The sequence below is a fragment of the Coffea arabica genome, chromosome 9e (assembly GCF_036785885.1).
Source record: "Coffea arabica cultivar ET-39 chromosome 9e, Coffea Arabica ET-39 HiFi, whole genome shotgun sequence".
Classification (NCBI taxonomy): Eukaryota; Viridiplantae; Streptophyta; class Magnoliopsida; order Gentianales; family Rubiaceae; genus Coffea; species Coffea arabica.
This window is the reverse complement of record NC_092327.1, coordinates 2598504-2613233: the sequence shown is the minus strand read 5'-3', so window position 1 is coordinate 2613233 and position 14730 is coordinate 2598504. Positions and strand designations below refer to the sequence as shown.

At 32.6% G+C, this 14730-nt stretch overlaps 1 protein-coding gene across 19 annotated transcripts; it reads right to left on the bottom strand.

Moving 5' to 3' along the window:
• Positions 1 to 249: 249 nt before the first annotated feature.
• On the bottom strand, positions 250 to 14158 carry LOC140014795 (serine/threonine-protein kinase GRIK2-like). Of its 19 annotated transcripts, none has more exons than XM_072066238.1 (11): positions 13925 to 14158; positions 13760 to 13817; positions 12076 to 12194; positions 11226 to 11648; positions 8624 to 8691; positions 5992 to 6143; positions 5167 to 5232; positions 4040 to 4135; positions 3501 to 3579; positions 1623 to 1690; positions 250 to 617 (listed from the first exon to the last, which is right to left on the bottom strand). In XM_072066238.1, the coding sequence occupies exons 7-11, from the start codon at positions 5179 to 5181 to the stop codon at positions 606 to 608; spliced, it is 270 nt and encodes an 89-aa protein (XP_071922339.1). In that variant the 5' UTR covers positions 5182 to 5232; positions 5992 to 6143; positions 8624 to 8691; positions 11226 to 11648; positions 12076 to 12194; positions 13760 to 13817; positions 13925 to 14158; the 3' UTR covers positions 250 to 605. The 19 variants fall into 19 exon arrangements, 9 of the variants coding, with proteins under 9 accessions (XP_071922339.1, XP_071922340.1, XP_071922338.1 ...); XM_072066239.1 differs by having other exon boundaries at positions 5992 to 6069; XR_011821474.1 differs by having other exon boundaries at positions 5108 to 5232; positions 5992 to 6069; positions 8624 to 11648.
• Positions 14159 to 14730: the final 572 nt, after the last annotated feature.

Sequence of the window (14730 nt, the reverse complement as noted above, 5' to 3'; positions counted from 1 at the left end):
AAAAGTTACATAAAGGTACAGTAATATCTTTGTGATTTTGTAATTTTATTAATCAATGAAAATAAGTAATTTGTAAAGAAAATGCAAGACAATATAATAAAATTACTGAGATCATTATGATGTTCCTTGTTTCTACATACAATGTAAGATGTTCCTTGTTTGTGCGTAAAATGTGAGATGCAACATGTTTTTGCATACAATGAAAATAGAACAAACAAAAAAGACAGATATAATCGAGGCGGAGCAAAGTCTTCTGAACGAGATCTAAAATTGATACAAAGTTGAGACCAAACATAGTTCAGCCTCTGCCACAAAAGTTGCCTAAGGAATAAGCACACACAGATGTACACAATTTGTAGATATAGCAATAATCCTTTCAAAAGTTCTAAGCAATCTATCAAATCTAGAATGGCAAATCAAGAAGGCAAAAAGTATCAAGTTCGAGTTGTACAAAAGTTGAATAGTATGCATTCAGCTTAATCTTATTTTCTTGGTGGAGTAGCTGTCCATTTTTTAAGAGTCATCTCCTTCCACATTATCTGTAGCATCGAACTTTTTAGCGAGTCAAAGGCAAACTTTTGAAGAACCATTGGCTTCTGCTGCAATCACGAGTTTTCCTGCAATTTGCATCCAGGAAAAGACAAATGTGTATTACAAGTTCAATTGAGTGTTCATGTACTTGGAGTCGTGCTCCATAATCTTAGCTTGATGGCTAAGTGACAGAGTCATTTTTTAACAAAAAGTTACCTGTTTCATGTCAAAGTAAATCATATCCACTCTCCAAGTGTATAATACTAATTCAAAATTGCAAACTGACATTCACAGGTTCTACTTTGTTGTGTACTTGGGGAGTAATGGAGTAATTTAATCTTAGAAACCTCATTAACTCTGGCCACAATCCAATAGCTAATATTTCCCCAACTGCTAGTTGGTAACATTTGCTCACAGAGCAAAAATTATTGTAGTATGAGACAAAAATAAAGGGAATGCTGCCATTGCCAAGCAGGCAATGCAGATTTACTTTTATTTAAAAGCTTAATATTGCTCAAAGCAGCAGTTGTTGCAGATACAAGCCTCTCTCTCACATGGCAATATCCAATCAGCAGGCATTTAATGGAGTACAAAAGCAACAAACTGTTTGTTAATATGCTAATGCTTTGTAATTTTTAACTTAATTGTTTACCTTAAAAGATAAGCAGCTGAACAGTACATGTATTATATGGCAGGTTAGAATACATCAGGAATTGTAGTTGATTACGCATCCATTTAGACTGGACTTTTTGCATGATATCTGGCAAAAAAATAAAAAAATACTGATTTATCAACTATCCCTTTACCTAGTCTTTGATGCTCAAACTAAACGACAACTAATAGTCAAATGGCACAATTAATTGCATGAAACTTTGATTTTTACCTAGCTATATTTTAGTTTCATGAACTTATTTTGGTCTACAAGTTTTCTGATGATTTCATATTGGAACAAGCATAGCAACAACCTAAAATGGAAATTCCTAAGAAGTTCAACTCCCAAAATTTATATCTAAGCATAAAGTAACAAAATATATGCAAAACAACTAAAAAAATGGGTAGCAGGATAGGAAAAGAATGCTAGAAGAACTAACCTCTATGTATAGAGGAGCAACCAACGGTAGAACTGAAGCACAGCTAAAATTCCCAAAACATAATGATGCTGCAAAAGTTATTGACGTTTAAGATATGAGTTCAAAGTTTTAGAAAAGGTAATAAAATTTGAAAGTTGTTTTTAAAAAAATGTTGATATTGGTACTCTTGAGAACATATAATGTTAGTTCAGACCTCACTGTAAGTTGTTAGTGTTACAGAATCAATACCACTTTATACCACTTCAAAATTATTTGCTCATAACCATTATTTCATCTGCAATTTTATTCTTTGTATACCAGTGAAAAATACAAAGGCTGAGACATGAACAAGAGCCAAGAAATTGATGATTTCAGTCATTTTGAAAAACCCAAGCAACAACTAAACAGGAGTTGAGAAATTTGAGCATTTATTGTCAAGAAACCGTCAAAAATTCCTTGCCTTCCAGTAAGGACCATTCTCAACAAATCTATGATGTGTGTGACAGACTTATACAGTATCAATGTTAGCTGAATTCCACAAATTTTTTGAAATTGCTAGCTTTATAAGTATTTAAACATCCTAACAACATAGAGCTCTAATCAAAGATACCCACAAAAGAAACTAAAGTGCATTCAACATCACTAACCTTCTTCCATTTCTACATCCTCAGCCTTATGAAACCAGCATATAACCAAAATCATCACTTTACTCAATCAATTTACATGGGTTTTACAGTAAGACCAGGGGCATAGAGAAACTTAGCTGAACAAATCATCATAGAGAAACTTAGTAGAACAACCAATAGGCACTGACAAAGAGAGAAACAAGAAGAAAGCAAATAATAAGCAAGTGTAAAGTGAAAGGCAATCAAAGATATTCATCTTAAAAATTGGTCTTAAATTTTGTATCAGCGTTGCTCCTATTTAATATTCACAAAAATTACATGAATTACTGAATTTTTTGCTACTACTTGTTTAATCAAACTTTTGATATCTATTCTATTCCCATTAAAAAAATATTGATCCAAATCCAACAAAGTAGGCCCCAAGATGGAATTTCACCCACATGGCCAAAAAATGTTGCCCAAAAAGTATAAAATAGTTGGCTGTAGAAAGACAAAAAATGTCAAAATCATTACCAACTAACTAAAACAATTTAAGAGAAATAACCAATCCATACCCTTTTACTTTGAATTTCTTGATTGTAAAGAGTTGCTGGCAATATCAAAAGGAAATAAAACTTTCCAAGAATAAGAAAAAACAAGTTAAACTATTTCACCTAATGAAAAAATCATAAGTTCCGATGCAAGGATAAACCATAGAAAAAAAGGAAGAAACTTTTGAGAGCTAAAAAAAAGAGATTATATGAACAATCATGAAAAAATGCTTCATTTCTCTAATTCTTAAAAATCCATGGACCCAAAAAGAATGCTTTTTGTGAGCTACGAATTCAACAAACATTTTTGGAAGAAAACACACGAAATGGTTAAAAAGAAAAACCTGCCATCAGTTGCTATTTTTCCTTCTTTTTTCCAAAGTTCTCTAGCCTTTTATGTTTTTTCCCCTTCTTTTTTAATTTCATATTTTTTCCTTCTCTAGCCTATTTTTTTTCTTTCTCAATGGTCCTGGCCAAATTTCATCTAACCATCAAGTACAAACCTTACCATACACCACCAAAAGGTCAGGGACCAATATTAAAACTATCAGCTTTTAAAAGTTTTGTAGAAAAAAGATTGTTTTCGAAGTTTCTAATCTCCTTTTCAATGATTCACATGAACCAAAACCATATGAGAAGGAAAAGAGAACACAAGAATGGAATGGCAGTATGTGTGTGGAAATCAACTGCTAAGCATCATCAGCTAATCAAAGAAATGGAGCACTAATAATCTAGAGACAAACCTTTGTAGAAAAACCCCTCAATCAAGTTCTTTAGCAGGGGATTCATCCCATTAGGGATATACAAGGGGTTATTAACAATCTGCGAAAAGTGCAAATCTCCAATTACAAATGACTATAGAAACCAGTAAATGAACAAGACACAAAAAGAATAACAAGCATTCCTGTTCTTTACAGGACATTTTTACGTGAGGAGGCAGTGGGAATACATTATCATGCGTATGAACCCAACTACCGACATGTCAGCAACTTTGGTATGATAGGTTGAACCTAATTATACCCAAAATCATGATCAGACATTCTGGAAATTCTTCAACAACCACACAACAAAAATAACCTTTTTCAAATTCTGTCTTTCTGGTGATAACTGGGCATGATATACAAGATGAAAAAGCTACAGTCAATTTAGTGAGACAGAGCTCTTATAGAGAGGAATATACTACAACATCCAAATGTCAGTGTGCAGGCATAGACACATAGTTCTTCTACCAAGTAAGGATCCATCTTAATGAAAAAATATTGCGAAAACTGCAGTTCATTACCTTAACAACCTGATTAACGCTAAAATCACCAATCTTCACAATCCCAGAAGCAGCTACCAAGAGATTATCAGTTGTAATATCACCATGCACTACATTCTGTGAAATTGGAAAGAAATTAGTGCAAAACATTAGAACATTTTAATGTTAAGCAAATGATATAGAAGACAAAAGCTTAGGTTAAGTTGAATATGTAAGACGTCATAGGAGAAAACAAATGGTCATTATCTTCAACAAATTATAGGCACATAAGTAGGTGAAATAATTTACAAGAGCACTCAAGTTTTGAGACTTTAATCTTACCAGAGTCTTAGATGAAGGTAAGAATACCATAAACTATCTACAACAGAACAACATCATGGAAAAAAAATTTCCTAAATGATTCTACTTGCAAAATTATTTGAGGTAAGCTATAAGCTTAAGTAGCAGTCCGTCAAAGGGGAAGAGCTTATATTGCCTTATAGACAATGCAATAATTAAGGAGAATACAGACTGTAAAACCATGTAAAACCCACAATTGGCAAGGGTAGTCTTAACACAAGCTCGGATACTACCGAATAATAATAAATTTTTGTGATTACTTCTCTAACAGACTTTAATTGGGAAGCAACAATATGCATTGGCAAGTAGAAGACAAAAATGGAAATCCTATCCCTTACAATGCTTGGTAGTGAACAAAACTGAAATATGATCATCAACTATCACTAAGAAGCTCTATTTTGGATGGCTTTGAGCTCAAAACGACCACAAAGAAGATTAGCATCTACTTCATGCACAATGGATTAGCAGTCAAAGGTATTTCAAAGCATGTCAGAAAACAAAAAAATTCGATTTTAGTGAAGAATCCTTGGGCTAGCAAAAAAAAAAAGACACAAATAAGCAGCAAGGATTAGTTTTTCATCAAGTAATTTGTGCAACCTCAAGTATCACAACAAAACTTTAAAAAAAATGGAAAAGTTATTTCTATGCAAGGGAAGAATAACATTGTAATGGATTGGACCAGTTAGTTAGCTTAGAGTGAAGAAAGTGAACATATAAAGATCAATAAAAAATGAAAAGTCCTTCTCTAACATTTGCATGAAGATACACCAACCCATAAATTATATCTCAAAAATGCTTCCTTAATGTACTTTCTCTAAGACCATCAGGCGAGCCAGCAACTTTAAAGGGCCATTTGCCTTCCATATACTCCGAAACTGAACAAGAAATATATGGAAGTGGTCAACCAAACTACCCACATAATAAACATAAACATTCAGACAGAAATTCATAAAGGCAAAGAAAGATGAAGAGCAAGTGCTTCATTTCAAGAACATTGATATGCTTTTTCTAGTTTCTTCCTTTTATTTTGTTCCTTTAAAAAGAGAGGGTTGGAGATGCCGGGGGGGGTGAGAATACCCATTTTTAGAAAATAACCTTATGGAACCTAACTTCAAAAGGGAAAAACAAAATTTACAAAATCACATGAGGATGGCAGAGGAAATTTCCAAATTATGTACTTTCAGCATCACAACATCACAAAAGGGGAAACAATTAGACAACTAAACTCGTAAATAATAGGAGAAAAAAGAAGAACCAAAACGCTAATAAAGATGCTCTGGAAAAAGGAAGCAAGAAGAGTCTTTGAAGCAAAAAAAAAAAAAAAAAAATTCCAGCCAGTTTTTTTGATTTTGTTGTTGTCCATCAGAAAGAAAAAAAACTCGTAAATAATTGGAGGAAAAAAACTAAAAGACTAATGAAGATGCTTTGGAAGAAAGAAGCAAGAAGAGTTTTTGAAGCAACAAAAAAAAAATTCCAGCCAGTTTTCGATTTTGTTGTCATCCATCGGAAAGAAAATGAAGAGAGAAAAACATGAGCTTTCTTCGTGATGAAGAATAGGGACAAGAAGAAAGAGAAAGTAAAAGTTGGAAAAAGGAAGTCAGATGGCAAATGAAAGAAGTGAAGAGAAGGCGTGCCTGGCAGAGAAAATCTCGAGCTAATTGTCACCGAAAAGCCAGGAAGCAGGTAACCTTCTCCAATCAATCACGTCACGTCTGTGTTTTCCAACAGAGAGGAGAAAAAAAAAAGAAGGTAAGGGACCACCAAACTTGCCACCAATCTCCTTTTGCTGCATCACCAGCAAGCCAATCACTTTATGTCACATGGGCAAACAACCAAATATTATGTGGCTGGGTTCCTTAACTCTACCACTGGAAACCAAGTAATAATAACTTAAAACGAAAACACATTTTCGGACGAACACTCTCCAGCAAATCACACGTCGCCACGTCAGCAACACAAGCACCCTCTTGAGTAATGGCATTCCCTCTTTTATATATACTAGGAGGAGAACACCGCGCGATGCGCTGTGTAATTTTTAGGTTCGACCAAAAATGCCCAATTATTTAAATTTACACATTAAGTATGAAAAGTTACGTAAAGGTATACTAATATCTTAGTGATTTTGTAATTTAATTAAGCAGCGAAAATAAGTAATTTGTTGAGAAAACACAAGACAATGTAATAAGAAGATTATTGAGATCATTATGGTGTTCCTTGTTTCTACATACAATGTAAGATGTTCCTTGTTTCTGCATAAAATGTGAGATGCAACTTGTTTTTGCAAACAATGAAAATCGAACAAACAAAAAAGACATTTAATCGAGGTGGAGCAAAATCTTCTGAACAAAGATCTAAAATTGATACAGAGTTGAGACCAAACATAGTTCAACCTCTGCCAGAAAAGTTGCCTAAGGGATAACCACATACAGATGTACACAGTTCGTAGATATAGTAATAATCCTTTCAAAAAGTTCCAAGCAATCTGTCAAATCTAGAATGGCAAAACAAGAAGACAAAAACTATCAAGTTCGAGTGGTATAAAAGTTGAATATTATGAATTCAGCTTAATCTTGTTTTCTTGGTGGAGTAGCTGTACGTATTTTAAGTGTCATCTCCTTCCACATTATCTATATCATCAAAATTTCCAGCGAGTCGAAGGCAAACTTTTGACGAACCATTGGCTTCTCCTGCAGTCATGAGTTTCCCTGCAATTTGCTTTTAGGAAAAGACAAGTATGTATTACAAGTTCAATTGAGTGTTTATCTGCTTGGAGTCAAGAGCTCCACAATCTCAGCTTGATGCCTAAGTGACAAAGAGTCATTTTTTGCGCTAACTGCTAACTGGACAGAAGTGGCAATGTCATTAGTTTCAGAATACTTTATTGCTGTGTAGTGCTGCCTTGCATCTGTTAATTGTGTTTGCACTAATTTGATATGCACCAGACTGCTAACTGGATAGAAGTGGCAATGTCATTAGTTTCAAAATACTTTATTGCTGTGTAGTGCTGCCTTGCATCTGTTAATTGTGTTTGCACTGATTTGATATGCACCAGAATGTCTTTGTTTTGAGTCGCTCATGAACAAATTCAAGAGGAAGCTCAAAATTCTGTGAACAATACTAAAATATGCCAGGTAACAAGTCCTATAGAGAACTTGGACCTTTTTTCAAAACCACTACAGAGCCTTATCAAGGACAAAAATGCTTCATACCATCCCCTCTTTCATTTCAGCTTCTTATCTATTTCTTATTGTTGCTTCTCTAAACACTCGTTACATGATTTCAAAATACTATTAGGATGTGGCAGTGACATGGCTCCTGAAACCTTCTAGCAGAATGTTTATGTTAATGGCAAAAAAGGTTGAAACAGCATGTATGATACTACTAACAAAAAGTTACCCATTTCATGTCAAAGTAAATCATATCCACTCTCTAAGTGTATAATACTAATTCAAAATTGCAAACTGACATTCACATGTTCTACTTTGTTGTGTACTTGGGCAGTAATGGAGTGATTTAATCTTAGAAACCTTATTAACTCTGACCACAATCCAATCTATAGCTAATATTCCCCCAGCTGCTAGTTGGTAACATTTGCTCTAAGAGCAGAAATTATTGTGTATGGGACAAAAATAAAGGGAATGCTGCCACTGCCAAGCAAGCAATGTAGATTTACTTTTATTTAACAGCTTAGTATTGCTCAAAGCAGTAGTTATTGCAGATACAAGCCTCACTCACATAGGAATGTCCAATCGGTAGGCATTTAATGGAGTACAAAAGCAACAAAATGTTTGTTAATAAGCTAATGCTTTGTAACTTTTTAACTTAATTGTTTACCTTAAAAGATAAGCAGTTGAACATTACATTTATTATATGGCAGGTTAGAATACATCAACAATTGTAGTTGATTACACGTCCATTTAGGCTGGACATTTTGCATGATATCTGGGAAAAAAAATACTGATTCAGCAACTACCCATTTACCTAGTCTTTGAGGCTCAAACTAAACAGCAACTAATAGTCAAACGGCACAATTAATTGCATGAAACTTTGATTATCACCTAGCTATATTTCAGTTTAATGAACTTATTTTGGTCTACACGTTTTATGATGATTTCATATTGGAACAAGCATAGCAAAAACCTAAAATGGAAATTCCTAAGAAGTTCAACTCCCAAAATTTACATCTAAGCATAAAGTAACAAAATATATGCAAAACAACTAAAAAAATGGGTAGCAGGATAAGAAAAGAATGCTAGAAGAACTAACCTCTATGTATAATGGAGCAACCAACGGTAGAACTGAAGCACAGCTAAAATTTCCAAAACAAAATGATGCTGCAAAAGTTATTGGCATTTAAGATATGAGTTCAAAGCTTTACAAAAAGGTAATAAAATTGTAAAGTTGTTTTAAAAAAAAATGTTGACATTGGTACTCTTGAGAACATATAATGTTAGTTTAGACCTCACTGTAAGTTGTTAGTGTTATAGAATCAATACCACTTTATTCCACTTCAGAATTAATTCCTCATAACCATTATTTCATCTGCAATTTTATTCTTTGTACACCAGTGAAAATTATGAAGGCAGAGACGTGAACGAAAACCAAGAAATTGATTATTTCAGTTATTTTGGAAAACTCAAGCAACAACTAAACAGGCGTTGAGAAATTTGAGCATTCATTGTCAAGAAACCGTCAAAAATTCTTTGCCTCCCAGTAAGGACCATTCTCAACAAATCTATGATATGTGACAGATTTAACTGAATTCTACAATTTTTTTTGAAATTGCTAGCTTTATAAGTATTGAAGCATCCTAACAACATAGAGCTCTAATCAAAGATACCCACAAAAGATACTAAAGTCCATTCAACATGACTAAGCTTCTTCCATTTCTACATGCTCAGCCTTATGAAAGCAACATATAACCAAAAATATCACTTTACACAATCAATTTACATGGGTTTTGCAGTAAGACCAGGGGCATAGAGAAACTTAGCAGAACAAATCATCATAAAGAAACTTAGCAAAACAACTAATAGGCACTGACAGAGAGAGAGAGAGAGAGAGAGAGAGAGAGAAACAATAAGAAAGCAAATAATAAGCAAGTGTACAGTGAAAGTCAATCAAACATATTCATCTTAAAAATTGGTCTTAAATTTTGTTTCAGGGTTGCTTTTATTTAATATTCACAAAAATTATATGAATTACAAAGTTTTCTGCTACTACTTGTTTAATCAGAGTTTTGATATCTATTCTATTCCTATTAAAAAAATATTGATCCAAATCCAAGAAAGAAGGCCCCAATATGTAATTTCATCCACATGGCCATAAAATGTTGACCAAAAAGTATAAAATTCTGGCTACAAAAAGACAAAAAATGTCAAAATCATTACCAACTACCAAAAATAATTTAAGAGAAACAACCAATCCACACCCTTGTACTCTGAATTTCTTGATTGTGAAGAGTTGCTGGAAATATCAAGAGGAAAATAAAACTTTCCAAGAATATGAAAAAACACGTTAAACCATTTCACCTAAGGAAATAAGCATAAGTTCCAATGCAAGGGTAAAGCATAGAAAAAAAAGGAAGAAACTTTTGAGAGCTAAAAAAAGAGATTATACGAACAATCATGAAAAAATGCTTCATTTCTCTAATTCTTAAAAATCCATGGAACCAAAAAGAATGCTCTTGAGCTATGAGTTCAGCAAACATTTCTGGAAGAAAACACACGAAATGGTTAAAAAGAAAAACCTGCCATCAGTTGCTGTTCATTCTTCTTCTATCATATAGAAGCCATTAAAAGAAGATGCAAACGGGTTTTAGAAGACCCAAAAAAAGGGGAAAAAAGAACTGGAAAAAAATGACTAACAAATAATCACACAGTGGGTAAAATGAACCTTTGAGGTTAATGTTTTCAGTAAAACATCTGGAATCATAGGGAAATGTCAGAACCTCCATTAAAATCACCTTCACTTCCTCTTCAATTTTCATCATGGTAATGTCTTTCACAATCCAATAAGTCTATGGTTGGGTAAAACTCATTCAGTTCTTTGCACAGTACAATAGAACAAAAATTTGAAGTGTTTTTCAGAACATGATCATAGTATGTATAAAGAAAAAAAAGGGGAAAAAAATGTCAGAGCTATTTTAAAAATAAATATCCTACATATCTGAGACAATTTCAAGGTAGACAATTCAAAAGGTATCCACCATTTTAAAATAATGAATGCATGCAAATAATGAAGGACCTAAGGCTGAAATTAAAGAACCACCCTATCCAATAGTGACCATCCTTCAATGCAAAAGGCAAAAGAAAAAGGAAAAATATAACATTTTTAACTTAAAAATTTTACTATTCCATGAACTGGTTTTAGAATGATTGAATCTTGATTTGTTCATGCCTTTAATATGGTAATGTATGTTAATAACATAACCAAAAGTACCGAAAAAACATATAATTTAAGAAAATAGGATTTGAATGCAAGCAAATCCTAACATCTTCTTGTTATTTGAGCTGCAAAAAATTAACTATACCTTTTTAACAAATGAAAAAATTGGAAAGACCAACATATCATACCAGATTTTTTATTGCCTACAAAGATTGAAACCATTCTAGGGACCAGTAAATCTGCTATAATTAAGGCAACATTCTCAAAATGTTATCCCCATTAGATGATTAGAAGCCAATCATAGCTTCTTAGAACCAAATCAACACGAATTTTATTAAAAAACATTGACTTTGTAAACTAAAATAAAATAAATAAATGATGTTCTCGTAAAAGAAAAAGGAAAGGCAACATCTCTGCAAATACAGAAGGAAAAGGTATTTAAAACAAGTATCTAAATTAATAGTGCTCTATGATCACTTACAGTGCTATTAGATGTTTGTCAAAGAAATCCCAGAAACTAAGAACACACAAAATATTTTCTTGTTAAGGATTCAAATACAGAAAACCTAGAAAATTACAACCACAACTTAATTTAACAAAACAAAACATGAAATTTATCAACTTTTCCCACCTGTAATCACAAAAAAATGGTCAAGTTCAGATCAGATAAGTAAAAGGAGAAAACAACATGAACAAAATATTTAATGAAAAAAAATATAAAAATATTCAGATTCAAAACCTAAAAGGATTTCAAATTTGTCTGTACCACCTGCTCATCACATACATAGATAGGAAAAGGGTGAAAGAAAGAAGAGAATTTTGACAAAAAAAAATAAAAATAAGAGAGAAGAAGAGGAGAGGAAGACAACCAAGCAGAGGCAGAAACATCTAGATCCCTTATATCCTACAATATAAAAAAAACAACATTAGTTTGGTCAAAAAGCTACAACTAAACCCCCCATTTCGCTAACAAAAAAGGGAAAAAACTAAAGGGCTAATTATTTTTGGCAGAGGAAGAAAAAACCTTAGAGCAAATTATTTTTCTTCTTACCATTCGTTCTCACCTAGATAGATAGAAGATAAGAAGACGAAGATGATGCTGATGATGAAGATGAAAGGATGATGGGCGTTTCGGTTGAATCAAGTTCGCTCTTTATCTACTTATGTTGAAAACAAGATTTCTTAATTATTTTTAAACATCAGTTGTAAGTACTCATGTTATGCATGCATAATTCAAGTTAACCAGAGACGTAACATGTATATTGAGAAATTTTATGCGCAAATCCTCATGTCTCTCTTATTATTCATATAACCAAAGAAAATAATCATACCAATCTACTTTCAATGTCGTATATCAAATGTTTTACTCCAGCAGCCGTTGAAAAACCCAAAATTCTCCTCATTTTAAGCAATGGTCCACATGGATACTGTTGACGCAGCTAATGCAGATCTGCAAAAAGTCATAATAAAAATTTCTTTGTCCTGTCAATCAGAGAGTTATAGAGAATACAATTTATCTGCAATTCTTCAAATTTCAGTCCCAATTATAGGGCAACATCACTATATTTTGCATGGTAACACTCAGTTATAGATAGCCTTAACTTCTATTGTAAGATCACCATAAATTGGATGAAATTTTCACTTAAGACATTTTCTCAAACAAATGCAGTACACAAAATCACAGGATTCTAAGGCTACAACTGAGGGACTACTCTAAGGCCATAACTAAGGTAAATAACAGTCTATCAAAAGCTATACCGCATCACTCAATACTACATACATCTACCATCATCAATGTCTTCAAAGAAAAATCTCCAAACACTGTGTAACCCGAGGCATATCTTCTATCACTATCTCAAACTTTATCACAATTCCATGAAAGCCTTCATAATACATATACCATAGCTCTAATAAGAGATTATCCATTTTGAAAAAATGCAGTTCAAGGGATTTTGAGAAATTTGAAAGAATTTATTTTCCATGAGAACAGGGAAATTGACTAAAACTATCATGGGCATGCAATTAGTAGTTTTCGAGTACTCTTGGATCACTTGACGTATCTGTGAATGTTTCCAACTGGATAGACAAAGACAACACAAACAGCAAGCTTTCATAGACTTTTCACTATAAAACACAATGCAAAAGACAAATAAATCATGTATTGAAATTCAATAGTGAAAGATGAAGAAGTAATAATACATAAATAAATATATATATATATATATATATATATAAGCAGAAGATAAAGAGCTTGATTATATTGGATTCCACAACCAGATGTTTCAGTTAACATTAGTCTATATGTAACTTTTGTTTGGTTGACTTATCTTTTATCCGTACACCCAAGTTTAAAAATAGATAATTAATTCAAAAAAAAGCATCGCATTGGAAAACCCACTAAGAGGAAATTATAAAGGGCAAACCAACTATGAATGAAATTAGCATTAGAAAGTTTTGGACGATGCAAAATGAAACCAAACGTGGAAACTTTAGACCGGCAAAAAAAACTATCCACAATAACAAAACTCAAAGATCACAAACGCTTACAAATACTCTAAGGAAAGCAATGCCAAAATAAGACTACGAGCAGTAGCAAAACCAATAACTAAACAAGACATTAAAACCTTTAACCTTCAATAAAAAGGAAAAAAACGAAGAGAAAGTAGAAACTTGGAGGTCTAGTTTAGCACAGAATTAGAAAAATGATTGAAAAATAAACTAAAGAAAAACTCCTTGAAATGTTTAATCTTTTTTCCTTCTTCCTGTCAATTCTCCTTCCAAATATAAAAGAACCAGGTTTATCTTCCTTTCATTTGTTGACACTATCTGCTCTCTCTACAATAGAGGGAAAATTGTGAAATGAATGGAATAAAAGAGAAAATATTCCTTTCACAATAATAAAAAAAAAGTTCTCAATCAAATCTCTAAAACCATAAATAAAAATATAAAAATATGAAAAGCAAGTATGTGAAATATGGAGGTCTAAATTCTTTGCTAAAAAAAAAGCTTTATTACCTTATATCCCTTTCCTTCTTCTGTATTATCACCCATCTAAAGAACACTTGCTTCAAACCTAAAAAACAGCAGGGAGTAAAATACATAGTTAGATAGAAGGCTAAAAAACGAAAGAACTGAAAAAAAGGAACTCGAAGGCCTTCTTTGATACAAATAATGATTTACCAAAGCAAATGGAAGAGTGAGTATTTTTTTTCGACAAAAAAAAAGAGGAAGAACTGGAAAAGAGAGAAGCTAATGAGAGGAAGAGAAGAACGAGAGGGACGGCAGAAGTATTGAGAGAGAGAGAGAGAGAGAGAGGATAGTAAATTTTGTCACCCTAGACATTTTGTGAAAAAAAATCGAAGAGGGGTGGGTGTGATTTGACATAGGCCGCTATTTGCAAGAGCAGCTCACCTGCTCTCTGGCAAAAGAGGAAGAAGCAAGAAACGAAGAGATGGAACTCCGAGAATTAGAATGGGTTATTATCACTTTACCCCCTTAACGTTTGGTGTCACTTTCAATTTCCCCCTTAATATTATCTTTTAGTCATTTTACCCCCAAAACTAATGTCAAACTTAACGGAGTTTGTTAGTTAAAGTAAAAAGACAAGTTTAGCTCTTAAAGTTATTATTATTTTACCCCCATAAACTATAGTCTCATTATCAATTTACCCCATAGAGTTATTTTTTAGACAATTTATCGCACCATTAAACCAACTTAGCAAATTAAAAAACTTTAGAAGAAAGTACCCTCCTTTTTGTATAATAAAAATAATAAAAAATTTAAAGTGATTCTTCTCCTCTTTAGTATCAAGAAAAAAATTCAAAATATTAATTTATTTCTTCTTGACAATCTTATTAATATTAAAAAAATAGAAAGATCAGAAAAGGGAGGAAGAGGGGGAGAGAGAGATAGAAAGAGAGAACTCAATTCTTTTTTTAGAAAATACAAATAAGAAAGAATTAAATACTTTTATTATTTTAAAATTA

Excerpts from the sequence above, each read along its gene's own strand:
- LOC140014795 (XM_072066235.1), bottom strand. The coding sequence starts at position 8,710 with ATGCCAATAACTTTTGCAGCATCATTTTGTTTTGGAAATTTTAGCTGT. Across the intron at positions 4,136-8,623 it reads TTGCTCCATTATACATAGAG|AATGTAGTGCATGGTGATAT; the intron begins GTTAGTTCTTCT and ends CCAATTTCACAG. Across the intron at positions 1,691-3,500 it reads TGAGGGGTTTTTCTACAAAG|CATCATTATGTTTTGGGAAT; the intron begins GTTTGTCTCTAG and ends TAACTTTTGCAG.